Source organism: Cryptomeria japonica, chromosome 10 (genome assembly GCF_030272615.1).
Source record: "Cryptomeria japonica chromosome 10, Sugi_1.0, whole genome shotgun sequence".
NCBI classification, from domain to species: Eukaryota; Viridiplantae; Streptophyta; class Pinopsida; order Cupressales; family Cupressaceae; genus Cryptomeria; species Cryptomeria japonica.
Window position 1 is genome coordinate 696,799,045 of NC_081414.1, and position 19,935 is coordinate 696,818,979.

Here is a 19,935-nt window from a genome sequence, read left to right on the forward strand (position 1 = left end):
ACCAATCAAAAGAGTTCCACATCAGCATGTCCAGATGCAATGCACCTGACTCGTCTTATGGAGACACAAACTTCGAGCTACCTACCCTCGTATTTCATTGGTTCACATTCAATATTGAACCTAAATGTAATTTTCTCATTGGTCAGAGGAGTTTGTTGTAACAAACCCTAATTAAGGTTTCCATCTTGTAATCTTGGCCATTGATTGTGAATCAATTTGAGCCGTTCATTGTAAAGAGCTATCTATATAAAGCTCAGTTAGCTCATTTGTAAGAAGTTAATAATAGAATAATAGCAAGACAACAAGAGTACAAGAATAGATAGATTAGAAGTTAGAAGTTAGAATAGATTAGGAGAAGGCAAAGATTGTTGCCAAAATCTTGTTGTAAAGAGCATATGATTTCATTGAAGCTAAGGTGAATTAATGTGTCATTTCAACAAGTTGCATGTTTTTACTTCTCAATTCATTTTTATGTTGATTAGATGAATGAAAGAAATTGTGAATGACTAATGGTGAAATTCATTTATCCATACCACTAGCAATTTGCTGATTATAAGTTTGCCTTGTGTGGTCAACTGGAATCCTTAAATGAGCTTAACATCAATTGCTATTCGTACTTTGATATGCATCACCTTGATGGTATCCTTGTTGTTGTTAGTAATTTGAACATCACCTGCTTTCCTTAGAAGATCGCATTAAGCTTTGCAGAGTTGCTGTTTTGCATGTCAAAGCAGAGCTTGGTTGAAGTTCACCCAATTGTTCATTGTTCCTAAATTCTTAAGATTAGCGTAGTCCACCTAAGCCCTATCTCTTTTGCCATTTTATTTTCCAAGCAAGTAGTTAGAATCTAAGTTCCAACAACATCCAAATGTTCAACATTCAACATTCAAGTATTCAATGTAAGTCCCCTTGGATTACCAGCAATCACATCAACCAATTGAGCTTATCCACAAGTTGTGACCCGGCAATAGAAACCTTGGAGTCTTCCAATTGATCACATAGTTTAGCATTTGGGGAGATTTTGATCAAGAGAGGATAAGATACTTTTGGTATATTATTCTGTGTTTGATTGTGCCCACAAAACACATCAACAAACACAACAGTTCAGATTCTGAATTTGAAGTGCTCAATGTTGGTAGACACTACCACGGTTGGTAGTTCCAACCAGGTCATTACCACAATTACAATCATAGTTCAAACCAGGTTGCTTCCACACTTGCAGTCCCATCATCCTACATTTTTCTGTCAGTTTCTGTTTTTGAACTTATCTCTGTACCTAATTCCATTTACTATTCAAGTTTTTGTTCCTCATACATTTTCCAAGTCCAATATGGATGACATGTAATGTCCCCTTTTGGAATTGCCCTCCCTTACTATTATCAAATCTGCTGGCTTCCTCTCTTTATTATTTTCAAATCAGTTATAAAGTTTGATGCTCCCTTGAATGGATCGATTGATCTTCTTCTTGGTTCCATCCTTCTTCAAATGATGTCTCTTTTACTTTATACCCTTCATGGAGAAAAAGGGTTACATACTTTGGTTAGGAAAGGATACGTATGTTTGGCAACAACTGCTGTCCTTTCACTTCTTATTAATATTCACCTATCTCTCACTTCTCAAATCTGTCTTTATTGCTTTTCAAATCTGCATATAGCCCATTTAAGATCTGCATATCTTCTTCTTCTAGATCTACAAATCCTATTTTCTTCTTCCCTTCTCAAATCTTATTTCAGATCTCTCTATATACTTCTGCTCTGAATCTGCTCTAGATCTCCTCTAATTCCACTTTATTCCCCTCCATTCCGTTTGATCCTTCTTCCCCTTTATATCTTCCAATGTGAGGGAGAGGTCACACCCCATTTGAACTTATGTCATTGATCATATATACTAGTACTACTTAATAAGCATAAATAAAATAGTAAGTAGTAATATTAAAATACTTATGTGGATAAGATATTATTAGCATAAATGATAAATAAATATTTATTTTGTTTGAAAAGTTATTTTATATTTCTACAAATTATTTACTACATGTTTATTTCAAAAAAAATTTACTTAATATTTTTTTTGAAAATATTACTTACTATACTTTAAATCTATAATGTACATAGCTATTTAATAAATTACACGGCTATATCAATAATTTACTTGACTATATTAAATATATAAAAATATGTAACTATGCTAATCTAATGTATTTATGGTGAGCCCTCTATGATGGATGAGGAAAGATTACAAGAATACATAAAATCTACTTATATAATGTACTAAAATATATTTGAGATATCTAAAATTTTAATAAGTTTTATTATTTTATTTTCTAAAGTTGTGAATTTGTACTTGTTATTGTATTGAATAGTTACATATTTAAATAAATAAATAAACATTTAGAAAGTCATTTTTTTTTTTTCCGTTTTGAAAATTTCTTTGAAACGATTTATTTACTGCATAATTAACAATATAGTTATCTCAACAAATATTATGTACTATTTTATTTATTAAAGCGCACAACTATTGATTGTCTTATTTACTAAGATAAATAGATATTTCATTAAAATTATTTTATTTATTAAAAATGAATGATTTTCAATATTTATGTTGTTAAATTTTATCTTTTGTCAGTTGTGTAGAGTTTTTGAGTTTTTACAAACAAGGTCGTGCCATTACACTCCGACCTTTGCTACCACTGTAGATTGGTCCTCTCAGCATAACAAACTGTTTCTAGTAACATTATCTGTGTATTTAAGTAGAATCTTTGCTAGATAGAACCTAACGTCCTTGCAACTAATATTGTTGTCTTCACATGGGTTAATCTATAGGACCACTGTTTTTCATGTTGCTAAAATTGCTTAAATCAGTACTGGAGTTTCTAGGCATCAGCTGCCAATGGCAATGTTTCAACTGCAAACTCAACATGAATCTGAGTTTATAAAATTTGTGTTGCTTGGGATAATAGCTGATTTCGACCTTTAGGATCTCATAAAGCATCACTGGGTGCTTCTGTCATGATGATAAATGAGGTGATAAAAGATTTCCTTGCCCTGGATATAGTTCTATTGAAAAATATAAAGGCTGAAATTTCCACACACATCCTATCAATTGCAAACTGAATCTAAGCATTTCAATAATGCGAAAGAGAATTGCTAAGTGCATATATTTTCTAAGGCATTGACAGTATAACTGTTTTCTGGAGTAATGACTATGTCATCTAAGAAAAATTTCTCCTCTACAAAATTTGCCTGGAATACTGAGATTAAAATCCATGCTAATATCTGTAAACTGCTTGCAACAAACTTAGAGATTACTTTGTTTAGAATATTAGTTATTACACAAGAGTATACGTTAGAACTGATCCAATGCATCGGCCTTTAGGAGTGAGTGCCATGTGAACGCAATTTAGATCTTATAAAAATTCACAGGACGTGTGCATTCCCAATGCATTGCAAAATAATGTTTATGAATTTCAATGATTCTTGGATGAAATGTGACTGATGTCCTCTTATAGTTCCTAAAATATGATATAACAGGATCCAAGATATCTTTTTGTTTGTCCATCAACAAGAGAAAGGAGCGTAATCCAATCAATGTAGCTTATAAAAGTTGTTTATTCATGGAATTAGTATTTCAATCACCTATCTGGATCATATCTGACTTACCTTTGTCACCAGAAGATTTCCTCTTTACTTGAATGCTAGTTTGCAAATAACTAAATAAGTGTATGTAAATCATGGATTATCTGTTTTTCCTAAAATTTATATGCAGAAACATGATGAGTTTGCAGCTTTCAATTTCCATTACTACTTTGACTCTCTGTGCCACTACTAACATTTGTCATCCTTCTAATGACTTAATGTCTTTCTACCATTCTTCAATGAGCCACGAAGGCATTAAAACAACTCAATAATATAGTTCATTAAGTGAACCGTGTTAGCAATGTACACAAGGAAGATTTCAAAGTTCTAATGCAAAGGCTTAAATGGGTACAAGAGCACAGAAAACATAAATACTCAATAATAAAAATAGAAAACAGAGGAAAAGCGAGATAGCGGGTAGCAATGAAAGCCCAAGTTGACACACAGATACTTCCACATTCCTCGGCAATAAAGAAAATGATCCAGTCTACTGTTCTAATGCATACAAAAGAATTAACACAACAAAAGACTAATAGGATAAAATTTAAACAAATAGAGTTTTTCTTAACATTTTTAGAGACATAGCTAATGACTGGTAAAAAGAATACTGGGAATAATTTTCCAACATAGGGTGAACTAATAGAAGCATTCAACAACTGTCATCAGCTAGGGATGATAATGAAGTGAGCAAAACATATGATTAAAATAAGAGAGTCAGATTGTTCAAAGACAAATGTAAAGAGCCTAAATTTAAACAAGAACATTGAAAACAATGGTATCTTGAGGGGCTATTACCTAACTGCTGAAAGAAATGGACTTACCTTCTCCCATCCACACCAGAACAATAAACAGAGCTACCAATTTGGAGAGCAACATGAATTCACACTTCACTGGTACATAAAGACTGGGTTGAGCCATCAATGGTGGAAGCTTTGGTTCAAGCTTAAATAGGTTTATGAAATTAAATAAACCATTTCAACAAACAATGATACAAAAGATCATTCATTCAGTAATTTCAGGTACGAAAGCCACACAACAAGGTATTGGAAATGTGATAGAAAAAATTTCACATTTACAAATGTTTCACAATGACACATAAGAGTTGTATACAACGGACAAGTTAAGAACAATTTAGAGCAGAACATTGCAAATCAAATGAAGAAAAGAATCAGAATGGAAGAGAGGGCAGAATCAGAATCAAGCACCATAGCAGTGTTAAGGCATGTGTGACCAGTCTATTGATAAATGCTACATGTATGGTAAGCAATGCTATGTCAAAAGGAATTGCCCAGAACAAAATGCAAATGTTAAGAAGCTGTGTAAAGGATGTGGTCCGGGGGACCATGGTGACTGTCATGCCCCCGAATTGACAACCTTAATCAGCGAACCAATCCAGGCCATGAAATTGTCTTACAAAGTAAGACATCACAATTTCATGGGATCGAACCCTATGGTCAAATCGTCCAGCTCCTATCAGGCTAGTCATCTCCCAACTCATATCAGGTTTGTTTAGTATTCAAGAGTGCAATGATTTTGTTAACAAATTATTAATTTCCAAGGATTAAGTGAATCGATAAAACTTGGACTATGAAGAGGTAACAATTAATTATAGAAAGGTGCCTCTTCACAAATGACATGACCAAAGGGAAAAGGCATGATGCTCCAGCATGAAAGAAGCATACAAGAAACCACTCTAACATCCAAGGGAGATGATGAATTGGGATAAAAGGATCTGATACATCTTAAGACATCATCTCAGGCAGCCCATCTACCTACTGCTGTGGGGTATGGTTATTCTGTGCAAACTCCTAAATGCCATAACAATATTATATGTCTGTTTCTGCATTATCACTGTCTGCATAACTACTTCAGCGTCTTTATGATTATTTACATACTGTGACATGACTATTTATATCATAGCAAATATAAATCAGACCATTATATTCTGCACTTGCCTCATGTAATATATATATATATATATATTCTGAGTGTTTTCCATGCTGTGATAGAAGGTAGAGGGTATGCAAGAGAGGTACGGTGATGAGGCATTCCACTATGGTACGCCACCTCTATGAGGGGACCAGATGGTCCCATGAGGCCAAGGGGGTACAGTGGGTACTGCCCTTGGGCCCAGAGGAGATGGTTTTCAGGGCACCCGGTTGCAGCCTCTCTCTCCTATCATGATGCATAAGTACAGGGGGACCGATCATAAAAGGGAAGGAGAAGGTTGGCAAGATGAGGGGATAATGGAAAGGGGATTCCTCACTGGGTAGGGCACCTCATCTGGATGGCATGGACCACATGAGGCCAAGAGGGATGGTATATCCACTCTTGGGCCCAAGGTAGAGGGTCCGAGACGCCCTGTCGAGGTCACTTTCTCCTATGCTCTCCTATAGTTGAGCCTCCAAGGTATTTAGAGTATTTAATGAATGAATCACTAATTCTGTTACTGATTATGTATACGTAAAAATTAATTCTTAATAATACTGCTGTAAATTCACTAATCTGATTACTGTTCTGCTATGATTCCACAAATCTGATTTCTGAGATTATTATTGTAAGAAGTTTCTAATCTGCTGCAGGGTTTCAATTGGGTGAAAGGTATTCCTTAAATCCACTTATCCACTTGGAAATTAGGAAACTAGGACAAACTTAGGGCATACCCAATTAGGGAACATAACAGTGACACATATTTAAACACACGCATGTGAACCATGTTGGTAAGGATAAGGACTCAATGACTTTTAAGATGCTGAAATTTAATCAAGCTAAAAAGTTTTAGATTTCTAGGGTGCTGATGGCACATTGTATTGGCCAGAATATGAAATCATTGTAAATACTAAATGCTCCAACTGATGTTTCTTGTACAGATAGCTTCAGATGGGATGCCATGCAAATTTCCTCACAAACATCATTTTCTCATTACACATTTAATGAACCATATGGTTTTGGTGGTTTAACTTTCACCACCTGGTACTGTCTAAGATTCTAAAGTATTGACCATTATCTTAGTCCTGTTATTTTTGTAAGTTGGCTGGCAAAAGAAAACATAAACGACCTTTCAACCAATGAAAGCAATGATGGACAATATTGTTACAATATTTGTAGTGACTAAAAGAGTGCCATGTATAAATTGGCTCTATAAAAGCTTACCAATGCACAGGTGTGAAATAAATGTAGTTTCCATATTACCCATGTAGGCGGGTAATGTTCACCGGGTAGTTGGAGATGGGCTAGACCAATGAGAAAGCAGTTCGACGTCACCTTATTTATCTGGATCCTCCGGGATTCATTCCTCTGCTCAGTTCATTAAGTCCATTGGCCAAACATTCATTCCTCTGCGCACCACCAATAGTATCAGCAGCATCTGTGGCTAAGATAGGAGTATACCTAGTCGGCTGGGGGTAGGGGGAGGTTCGAATTGTGGTGGATCGGATTTTGAATTACGAGGCCTAAGCACTGGAGGAAGCAACACCACGAGCAGTTGAAGGTGTTCAAGGTGCAGCAGCCCGGCCATTAAGATGGTTATAAATTTGACTCTATTCAAAAAATATACCCCACTTATTATTAGCTGCAATAGTACAAACGATCAAAAAAATCTTTTGAGCCACTCAAGTTGGCCCAGAGGAAGTTTTGGTAATGCCCATTCAAACCATCTATAGGAAGACAACAAGTTTGCTAGGAAACTATATGAAAGTTATCTAAGCCACAAGAACTGAGAAAGATTTGATAAAATCTATGCCACCCATCTCTAGGAAGCCAAAAAGTGTGCCAGGAAACTCTATGAAAGCTTTTTGAGCCACAAGAATTGACCCAAAGAAAGTCCTAGAGAGATTTTACTAGCACCTTTTGATGAGCCTGAAGATGAAGAATAGTAAACAAGTGAGAAAGAAAAGTTTATTGAAACTATGTGAAATTTTGTTTCTAGAGACATGGATCTAGTAATGAATTTGACTCTATTCTAAAAGATATCCTAGCTGCAAATGCAGTAGCACAAGCAATCAAAAAGGCGCTCTGAGCCACTTGAATTGGCCTGGAGAAAGTTTTGATAATGTCCATTCAACCTGTCTCTAGGGAGACAAACAATTTTGCTAGGAAAGCCTATGAAATCATTCTGAGCTACATGAATTGACCAATAAAAAGCTTCAATAAGGTCCACTCCACCAATCTCTAGTAAGCAAAAAGTGTGCTAGGAAAATCTATGAAAGATTTTAGAGCCAGTAGAGTTGACCCAAAGAAAGTCCTATTGAGGTTTTACTAGCAACTTTTGATGAGCCCCAGGATGAAGAATAGTGAACAAATGTGTCAGCAATATAAAATTTTGTTTCTACAGACATGGATCTAGTAAATCAAATATGCAAATTTTTTCATGAATTTTAAAAGGGATATCCAAAGATCAAAAGGCCACACAGAGAAAGAAAATGCTTTACCAAGTGTTGGCTTAATCCATAATTATTCATAGCAATGGAGCCATGGTGTGTGATTTGATGGCGGCGTGTTGAGTTTTCCTCCTTTGAATGTCAGATCTTAAGGCAGGACAAAATATCCATTCACCTCATGTGACACTGAACACTTAGCTACTTATTTTCTTTTTTATGACCGTTTCTTTCGTCATCTTGCCATGTCTTCACAAAGCACTTTCACTCCCAATACCTCTTTTAGAAACTCTCACATGGTAAGACAATCTTCAATCTCAAAGTTGAATGCCTAAAAGAAAACATCCTTGTATAAGGAAAAAGGTATAACCTTCATCTTCTTCTCATACCTTGAAGAACATACTTTTATAAACTCTTTCTTTAATGGTGTGCATCATTATCCATTTTTTGACATGACTCGTCATCTTCAAGTTGTACAATTTCAGTATGTGATTATTTCTTCCATCAGCTTAATAGATCTCATCAACAGTTCCAATGTCCTCATGTAGCAATTTGAATTTCTTAATGAAAATATTATGAATGTCCACTTGGAAGTTTATGATAAGACAACATCAAACTCTCTATACCAGTCTTTTTTAATGCCCCTACTGTAATGTCCCTTTTTTATTTTTTATTTTGTTTCTTTAATAATAAAAATTTAAAACACAAGTATATTTGCACAATTAATTATTAATAAGAATTATTCATTTTTAAATGGCTGATTAAATAATTATTGCTAAATTTAAATTTATTGAATTGCTATGTATACTCAGAAATCTGCCTACAATTATATCAGATATTATTTGGATCTACAGCATTTTATTACCTTTATTAAATAATATCTTAATCTGCTTGAGTCGGGGTGTTTTGTCCACAAACTCAGCGAGGAAAATAAAGGGTTTCCGTCCTTTAATTATCAGGCCTTGAGGGTTTTGCCCTCAGGTTAAATAAGCTGCAGTTCCATGCTCAAAAGAAGTATTAATCAGATAATAAAAGATGTATCCTTCGTATGTTGGTTACTTCTCCTTGTTTGGTGTCTATTATATATCTTTTTCCTTCAATAGTCAGGATTCTTCACATGCCCCTTGACTTTTATTAAAATTAAGCTTAGATTTTATCTTTTATATTTTATCTTTTGATATTTTAATTTATTATTATTATTATTATTATACTACCATTTTGAAAAGGGGACATCACACCTATGTAGAAAACTTAAAAGTCTTTAATGCACATTTGCCAGACATTCATTCTGCAAATGCTATAGTTTTGGATTAGATCTTCTCACCACTTTTCCTGAAATTGCAAGTTTATGTTTACCCATTAATAATAGTACCATTAATTCTTCACTTACAATATCAAAAAGATTTACATCAAACCTCCTTGTCTAATTCCTATCCTTAAAAATGGTTAATGGTCCATATCATTGTTAGTGGAAGATGGATTCTAATTTTGTACGGGAAATATTAATATTACATAGGTTCTTGCAATTGATTGCAAGTCAGCACTCATGTCAAGAATATAAAAGTGACCACCAATCCTTTGTTGATCCTGACAAAGTTTTCTAGTTCATGCTCATCCTATGATCTGGAATCTGGATGACCCTTCTCCAACAAATTTCCTTCCCTGCTCTCAAGTCTCAAGATGTGTTGAATGCTATTAAAATTCAACGCAGTAGAAGAATTATTAAACAAGCAAACGAGAACTGTACTCTCAAACAGACAAATAGAGGTACAAAGCCCTGCATATAGAAGAACGGTTAAATCCAAGATTGTAATCTCAAACAAGAAAGACAAATTATAAGGCACTGATATGATATGACTATTGCATGTGGGGAATACACAAGAGAGCATGCTGATCAATAATTATCATTGGTTTAAAAACTTACGAGAACCTAGGATGTGAAATTTCTAATGAGTTCAAAGTACACAAATATTAGGAATATGCTTTATTGTGTCTGTGATTCAAGAGTTTTCAGCCAGCCATTTTCCTGTCTGGAGTTGCTATGAACCTTTACATGCCTATAAGATTTCTTATCCATTCCCTTTATATAGGCATTAGATAGAAACCCTTCGCTGGAGCTTATAAGGTTGGTTTCTTTGGTCATGACCATGCGAGACACAAATATGCAATTTGAGAACCCCCATCGAAATCCCTCAAGGGGCTGTATTTCCATTTACCTTATATATTGCTTTAATTTTTAAATTGTGAATTTGGCAGTAAACTGAAGCAAACCAACTCACCTATGTGCAAAGCACCCCATGTATTCTAAGATACATGGTGAATTTCCCATGTTTGGTTGAAAATAAGGTGAGAGATTCAATTTATGTATAATAGAGAATAAAAAGTTCATATAGGTGTGAAACCTATACCTATCAATATTAGACATCTTGAATGCTTAAGATGGCATCCCTATAAACTAGTATAGTAAAGCCAAATTATTCCTAATGATTGTGATCTCCCTTAGTGACTTAGTGCAAAGGTCCTCCTACCTCTCTCAAAGTCACTCGTAAGTTTGCCCCTTCTAAGACACTAGTAGGAACTTTTTGAGTCCAAATTACGGCCTTTTATGCAACATGTGTCCAAGGACAACAATTCATCTTTGATCATTGAAGACAACCATTTGAGATCTCTAATGGCCATAAACAGCTAGTTCTACTTTGTTGCTGACAATATGATGACCAACAATCTTCTCTTTTGCAAAATCTTTGCTCCTCCACAGCTGATGCTGCTGGAATTTCTGCTCACTGTTGCATTCAGCTCCAACTAACTCTCATTTGTTCACACAATCATCCATTAGAGCTCTAGTTGATTGCAATCAAACTCCTATTCTAGTGTTAAACCTCCTCTCCCACAAGGCATTTGACACAATGGATAAAAGGAGATTTAAGAAACAACTACAAGTCTACTTCAAATGGTGGCTCTCTATTCCTTCAAGACTATCTCAATGGCTACGAGTGCTTTGACCGAGGTAGGTCACCTTTGCACATACTTCTCTTGAACCTGGCCATGAGGGCTTCTCATCACACAGAGAGAAAAATTCTTCCATTTATTATATAAGCTTGATCATTTGTATGCTCGTTACTTTAAATTAAAACTTACAAGCTAGTTTATTTAGTACATTGTATGTTAGATGTTATTTCCCTCTTCTTCTACTCTAGTTTTCATTGTACTTAGTCCTAGGTTTGTAAAGTCATCCTGATAAAAACATATTAGATTAATGCAATTCCAATCACTACAGATACAATCAACAAACTGGACTACTCGATAGTCAATACTATATTTGGTGAACCGTTTTGCTATGTTTGTATGATTACCATCTACTTAGCTAGACACATCCCTCCCAACACACCTCTCCTCCACACCTCCCCCCCCCCCCCCCTCCCCTTCTACCACCTTGACATCCCTCCCTTGTCAATCACTTGCACACACCATTGGAATTTTTCCATCTACATGCACCATGAGTGTTGCATTCTAGATAGATCACTCCGATGATGCATACCCTACTAACTAAGTCAAATGGCTCTAAACAGATTCCAAACAATTGATCCAATTTTTTATTCTCATAGACTCAAATAAATTGCCTACAATCTAAACAAGTTTAGGTCCAAAAGGACTTTGAAAAAGAATGACACAATGACAACCTCTGTTGTAAGAACAATCCACGCTCCAATCCTAGCAAGGGCAGTAGCTCAACAACAAAGTGCCCAACACGCTAAATGGAAGGTACTAGGTTAGAGTTCAAAACTAATTGCCATGAAAGAGGCAAGGTGAAAGACAGCAATGTCTATGACGAGGTAGTGTGACGTGAGCGATGACCATGAAGGGTAGTGTAAAAGAGAAAAGTGGCCATGAGAGGGCAATAAGTGTGCAATAATTATGAAGGGGCAGTATGAAAGAGCATCGGCCAAGAAGGGGCAACGTGAGAGTGAAAGATGACTGTAAAGGTGCAGTGTGAATAAGAGCAATGACCATTAAGGAGCAGTGTGAAGGAGAGCAATGAACAGGATGAGGCAGAATGGGGACAATGTGAAAGAAAGCAATAACAATGAAAAGGCAGTGTGTTGGCAATGTAAAAGAGACCAACCACTATGAAGGAGCATTGTCAAAGAGAGCAACTTTGTGAAGAAGCAATGTGAAAGAGAGCAACAACCCTGAAGCAGTAATGTGAAAAAATAGTCATGACAGGGCAACGTAGCTCATTGGTGAGCACCTGGAAGCTCATGAGTTGCAGTCCTAAAATAACACCTTCTCATTTGTATAAATTAGCACACTTGTTTTTTCAAATGTGAAAGAGAGAAGTGACTCTAAAGCTGCTGGGCGCTCAGTGCCAATGCACTCTAACATACTAAATGGGAGGTCCAAGGTTCGAATCTTGAGATAGCAGCCTCCTCATATTGTTTACAATGTGAAATAAATCAAAAGTTTTCCATGCCCAATTCTAAGTTTTCCAGCACTAACAAACCAAATTCTTCAATGCATTCCATTAAAGAATGAAATAAATCAAAATAAGGAAGCTATGAGGATCGAACCGCGAAAAGAGAGAGCGCAACTGTGGCCTGAACAAGCTGCTGCAGAAGAACGCCCTTAATTACAGTGGGAAGAGAGACCAAATTCCGCAGTTCCTCCTCCTTGCGAGAATGCATGCGATAGCGATCCAACGGTGGCAACATCTGATATGTCCCCGCATATATCCAATACACCACAATGGGCGCCAATGCCCCCATCGCTTCATCGCTCACATACCCTTCCCAAAACACCATCTTCTCAAAAATAGATGTTTTTTTTCAAAAATGCCTGATGAACTAAAATGTTGCAGCAGCCTCAAAATCTACACATTGCTTTTTCTTTTAAGGTCTGTTTTCACGCCTTGCTCAGATCCAACGATCGACCACTGTGAAAAGACAAGTGTCGCCCCGTTAATTGACAAAATTGGCTGTCAGATTTACCAATGGGTATGGTAGATCCATCTACCTACTCAGATTTTTAACGGGAAAAATCTACGCAGCTGAAGATGAAAATTTGATAAATTAATTTCGGGCTCGGCAAGTAAACAAACGAATGATTTTTCTGGGTTTTTTAATGCGGATTTGAAAACCCTTTCTCTTCCCGTTAATAAGAGGTTTTCTTTTTTTAAATCGGATCTGTTTGACAAAAACAGGGTTGAAAATGATTGAAGTGCTTATAAGCCTTTAGTTTGCCTCAGAATTAGGATTAGGATTTGTATTTGAATTTTGACCGACACATTTCAGGTGGTCGTTCAATCTTATTAGCTCAGCAGAGATTTATTTTTTATTTAGATTATTACTTTTTTAATCAAATGTACGGATGTCCTTGGGTAATTGTTCATTAAATTTGGGAGGCCTTCATTCAATTCCGACCTTTCTGAAATTAAGTTCAGTTAATAAAATTTAATTTTTATTGTAGCCTATCAATTCAAAAATAGATAGTTCACTCTAGGGGAGAGGCGCCATTATGTGTGCACCTTAACTTCGGAGGTCGATGTGGCACGCCACGTGGACCCAGAGATCAATTTTTTAAAACGTTCATGTAGACCACTGAGTTGGCAACCCAAAATCAAAAGTTGACATGCCATCGATGATTTTTGATATGTCAACGTTGAGTTGTCATCCAAGTGGTCAAAAAAATGCCACTTCGGACCATCGACTGAAACCTGAGCGGGCCCACCCCCGAAACATGCCACACTTTCCGTTTGCATCGAATGGGTTGGCCGCGTGGCGATCACTCACTTGCCCACCTTACCAACCATCTACTTCGTTCAATTCTCTCGTCGCCACATTCAAATTCCAACTGCACTTGCATTAACTATGCGTCACTTCGCCTTCATTGTCTCTGCTCGATTGCATTTTTCAAAGTGTTTGGCCTTCATTGCACTCAACCCCTTGTAGATTGTCTCGAAGCCCGTTCATTTCCTTCTCGTTGAAGCTCCGTTGGTGGTTTTGTCTGCTGCCACACCCTGCTCGCCATGGAACCCCTTCAACCTGGATTTGGACCAGAACGTGCGCACCTAGAACTAGGTAACGCCTCAAGGCATACCCTATTTCGTAGGATTTTGTCTGCTATTTTTTTGATTTTCTGGGGTTACGTTTCCGTGTTCGGCTCCATTTTTTGTTATGTTACTCCCTCGCCACCTCCACTTCGCAAGTACAGAGTCGAACGATGAGGACGACGGGGATCTTCTTGCAAATGTTGAATAGGCTCATTTCCCCTTCAACCCTGGTGAGGAATTTTTGTCATTAAGGCTCACGAATTTGCAATGTTTTGTATTGTTTTCTTTCAACATTTGTCCTCTTACTTGATCGTTTAAAAAATTGTTTTAACTGTTTAGCATTCTTCATAATTTTTTGGGTTTCTAAATGTTTAGCATTCTTCAAGAAATTTTTATGGTTGTTTTTTGTGTTTTTTTAACACAACCTTCTATGTTCATAAACACAATTACATACAAAAGGGAATCGTACTCCTCTGTTCTAGCATTACTGTAATTTTAATGGTGTCGTGTGACTAAAATTTTGGCTCATTTCGTCGAACAATGAATCTATTGGGGGTTTTAGCATCGACTTGCAACATCATTGTGGTTTAAAGGTTTAATGGTTTTGAATTTCACCGTTAATGTTTAGGGTTTAATTTCACCATTAATGTTTCAGGGTTCAAGTGTTTCAATTCTTTTGGTTGATTGTTAATGTATAAGGGGTTTGTGGGTTTAAATGTTCATTTCATTTACGAATTCACTGGATTCAAGCTATTAATTTCACATTTACTAGCAAAGGGGGTTTCAATTTAAATGGTTCATTGTTATAGTATAATGGGTTTGTGGGTTTAAATGTTCATTGCTTTTACAGATTCACTAGAATTAGGGTTTCAAATTCACATTTACTGTCAAAAGGGTTTGACGGCTTTTCAGTGTTTCACTGTTAATGTAAAAGGCTTTACATTTTCAGTTTTACTATAAATTGGGTTTCCAAGTTTCGATGTTGGCTTTAAAATTCACATTTATTGTCAAAAGGGTTTGACAACTTTTCAGTGTTTCACTGTTAATGTAAAAGGGTTCACATTTTCAGTTTTATTATAAATTGGGTTTCCAGGTTTCAATGTTGGCTTTAAAATTCACATTTACTGTCAAAAGGGTTTGATGGCTTTTTAGTGTTTCATTGTTAATGTAAAAGGGTTCACATTTTCAGTTTTATTGTAAATTGGGTTTCCAAGTTTCAATGTTGGCTTTAAAATTCACTTTTAAATCTTCCATTTTAGAAGGGGTTAATTCCATGCTCCATTGTGTTCCTTGTCAGAGGATTTAAATCAATGTGACCACTTTGAATCAGCGCCTTCAATTTCAATTTCAATGTCGAACTATTAATGTGTAGGGTTCACATTTTCGCTTTTATTGTACAATGTGTTTGATGGTTTCCAACTTGACTTGATTATTGGATTCACTTCATTCATTATGGGATTCACCTCATTCATTATGGGATTCACTTCATTGTTTTAGGGTTCACTGTTAAAGTGATTTAGATTGCACGTTTGCATTGTGTTCATTCTCATACGGTTTACATCTTCACTATTCTAAAAACAATATTGTCGTGGTGTATAAATCAATGTTTCAATGTTGGCTTTCAAATTCACTTTTAAATCCTCCATTTTCTAAGGGGTTAATTCCATGATTCATTGTGTTCCTTCGGTTTCAATTTCAAAGTTGAGTTGTTCATGTATAGTGTTCACATTTTCACTTTTATTGTCCAATGTGTAAGATGGTTTCCAACTTCACTTGATTATTGGATTCACTTCATTCATTATCTTATATGTCGCAGGGTATTGTGTTCATTCTCATGCGGTTTACATCTTCACTTTTCTAAAAAGAACATTGTCACAGGTTACAAATGAATAAGTCATTGTGTTCGTTGTCAACTGGGTTTAAATCAATGTGAACACTTTTACATACTCATTGGGTTTCAATTACAATTCTTCTCTGTTAATGTATATACAGCTTCAACTTCTCACTTTTAATTTACAATGTGTTTTACGGGTTTCAAAGTTGACTTGATTTTGGGATTCACTTCATTTAGGGTTGCAATTTCACTTTTACTATTAAAGGGTTTATGGCTTACAGTTCATTGTTAAAGTAATTTGCATAGCACCTCTAAGTTGTGTTCATTGTCTAAAGGTTTACATTCTAATTTGTTGCAATCACTTTACATGTATCATACTTTTACAAATGCTTGCCAAATTTCATTTATAGTTGTGAAGTTCATTGAATACATTATGTATGTCCATGTACACAATTAATTGTTAGGAATCCTTGAACCCTTAAACATTAATAGTGAAATTGAATCCCTTAAACACGTGTCAATATAAATCAAGTATGTACCTATAAGTGCATAATGTACATGCATATATGTATGTACATGGATGTGCATATATGTATGTACTTGTACATGGAAATATGTATGTGCACATATGTGCATAGATGTGCATTCACATATGTAAATCCAAGGCAACGACATATGTGTATGGATGTGCATAAACATATGTAAATATGTGCACTTTGACATGCATGCACATGTGTACATGTATATATGTAGATGTTTGCGGAGGTTAGTAGGGGAGAGGATCCAGGGCGTGCGCACCCTAACTTTGGGGGTCCACATGGCACACAAAGTGGACCCAGAGACCAACCTTTCAACCTGCCCACGTAGACTGCTGAATTGGCTCCCCCAATTCAAAACCATTTGACAACAAAATTGAAAATGTGAAATATGACACATTAACCACTCGTGCATATAAATCATGATGCCACAATATTCTAGTAGATGTATATGCATACATGTTTGTATGTTTGTACATGTATATGCATATATGTATGTACATGTATATGCATAAACATATGTACATGCATATGCATATATGTATATACATGTGTGTATGTACATATTTGTGGTCCATATTGTTCAAGAGGGCAGAAGTAGCAGTAATCAAAACACATGTATAAGTAGCACAACCGAACTTGAAAGGTCCACAAACTAGTTTTTAAGAGGAATCTTCTGTTACATTCAATCCAATTTGCATGTAATGTGATGATTTGCCCAAGGTCTCAACAATTGGAACAACTACATTAAGTCATTGGATGAGGACATGTCATCCTCATAATTGTAAACAATGAGGACATGTTGTCATTTGAAATCTTTGTACTCGTGATTTATGTTGCACTTTCACATTCATATTAAATGGTCTATGCAACACAATTCTCAAGTATAAAGGTTTTCAAACGGTTGTGTGTCCTCATTGTAGTTGATTATGGAGGTGCAAGTAAGGAGAGGTGACGCATTGTTAATGCCTTTGCAGTTGGAATTTGAATGTGGGGGCACGAGTATTGGGTAGATGGTCAGTAAGGTGTGCAAGTGATTGATTGCCACAAGGGCAACTTGTTCGATGCGAATGGAAAGTGTGGCAGCTTTTGAGGGTGGGCACGCTCTCATTCCGGTCGAGGGTCCAATGTGGCATTTTTTTGGCGACTTGGATGACAACTCAGCATTGACATGGCAAAAATCATCGGTGGCATGTCAACTTTTGATTTTGGGTTGCCAACTCAACAGTACTTGTCAATATTTGCTCCTCATCCCATAACATTTTCTCAACTACATTGACATATGTGTCCATCTTCCATGTACATAACTGGAAACATAAAACGTGTAGTTGTTGACATCTATGCTCAATCAACCCATTACATGTACTGAATTGCAACGACATCTACATAAAAGAGGTATGCACATAATTGGAAACTATAAGCATGATCATGTTCACAACATCCTCAATCATCTTTGCTCATTCATCCCATTGCACGTACATATAAAACAAACAAAATGCACCTAAATGGATACATAAAACAAGTAGTTATTGACAAGTTGATCACTCATCCCATTACATGTAGACAATTGCATAACATCTATATAAAATAAGTATGCACATAATTGGAAACTGCAATCGTGTACTACTCCACAACTTCCTCAATCATCCCATTACTTGTTTTGTATTGCATCGACATACAAAAAAAATACCATATGAGCATAATTCGAAACAAAAATCATGTCAAATCCATGTCTCAAAAAGACATTTTCGCAGTTCTGGTCTGACTATAAATCGGAAAAGTCATAAAAACAAAGCACATATGTTCATGTAGATGTCAGTTCATCCAAGGGGAAAATGAACTTCTAACTTTAGGTGGTACCCCTGAGCCTGCAACAGGTGCCATGTTCTCATCACCTTGTATTGGGCTTCTATACCTAGGGTTGTCGGCAACCATTGCCATGTGTGTTGAAGGAATAGAAAAGGTCACAGGTGGGGAAGTTTGTTGACAAATTGAAGGTGGTAGAAAATACCCAGGGTTGTCGGCAACCCCTGGAATGCGATTTGGAATAGTAAAGGTCATGGGGGGGGGGGGGACTTGGTTGACAAATTGAAGGTGGTCGAAAGGTGGGGATCATTGTGTTCAGCATGTCCTACATTATAGGATGTCGTTCTGGCAACGGACTTGATGGAGTCGATGGACTATTTAGCATCCTCTTTCTTGCTAGAATCATTCTCTGCTCCTCAATGGCCCTTTCCTCTTCCTCCTACTCCTTTAAAGTCTTCTTTCATTTATTTCGTTCCTCCTTCTCCTTCTTCCCTGTCTCTTTCAGCCTTTCCTTTTCCTTATGTAATATCTCCTTTTGTTTTTTTTTCCAGTTCCTTCTTCTGCTTTGCCAATATGCTTGTTGCCTTTTTCTCTTTGGCTTGCTCTTTCTTTCTTTCTTTGGTCTCCTCCACTTCCATCTTCTTCACCTCTTGAACCATTAACTATTCCATGAACTCATCAGATGTAATCAACTTTGAATTATAACTCAACTGCAACCCATCCTTAACACCTTTCCCTTTCATCTTATTGACATTGTGAACAAGAAGCTTTAAAAATCTTGATAGTCTTATTTCCTGTTAAGAGGGCCCCGTCTCACTGACTTGGGATAGCAGGCTCTCGTCTTTGTCACTACCAACTTGTGTTGTGTCTTGTGTCAATTCTGCATGAGGTTGACTATCTGATATGTCACAATTGACATAGTAATGCACCACATCATCCATGGCAGTTGCAGGTGGTGAAGGGAAAGTGAATGTAAAGTCTTTATGTTACCCTTCCAAGTCAACTCTTAAAGCCATTGCCCCATCGACCACCCATGTCAGTGCTATTCCCTGTGATGGAAGAGCAAGATTGTCTTCCACATTGTCAGTCACTCTTTTAGTGATGTTTTTTGCAACAACTTCACTTGAAACATCAACACCGGATAGGCTCAACATGTTTTGCATAGCCGAAACATCCTCGCCATTTTGAATGTCAAATGTGGTGCTGGGCTGCATTGCATCCGTGAGGGCATCGGGATTGATGGGCCATACACCTGTCCTTCTGAAGCCTTCTACGATATTAGAAACTATCAATGCCTTATTCAAGGACTTGCTTCCTATTTCTGCTAGTTTTGCCCTCTTGATCTCCACATTTGGAAACCTTGCCAACCACACCACTCTTTCTTTTTGAAGAATGTTTTGAATGAAGAGAAGACACTCACATCAAGTGGTTGTAGTCGGTGAGAGGAGTGAGACGACAATGTGAGCAAGTCTATACCTTGCATCCTTGCCTCTTGGATGGTTGTCACTGCAACATGGCTACCATGGTTGTTAAATATAAGTGCTTCTTGGTGTGCGATACACCCCCTAGAACAGATCATACAAAGTGGTACAACCAATTAAGGAATAGTTCCTTTGTCATCCATGTGAGTTTTTGTGCTGCCATGCAAGCACCCAACTCATATTTGGCGATGTAATTTTGTAGGTGCTTCTTCCCTTTGAACAAG

The 19,935-nt window shown here is 36.5% G+C and overlaps 1 protein-coding gene across 1 annotated transcript in view; it reads right to left on the reverse strand.

The window, feature by feature from the left end:
* Positions 1 to 13,236, reverse strand: part of LOC131055802 (very-long-chain aldehyde decarbonylase GL1-9) — a 30,195-nt gene extending 16,959 nt beyond the window's left edge. Inside the window, exon 1 of the mRNA XM_057990147.2 lies at positions 12,577 to 13,236. Coding sequence (XP_057846130.1) covers positions 12,577 to 12,807 — 231 coding nt within the window. The 5' untranslated portion in view covers positions 12,808 to 13,236. The remainder of the gene's footprint in view (positions 1 to 12,576) is intronic.
* Positions 13,237 to 19,935: the final 6,699 nt, after the last annotated feature.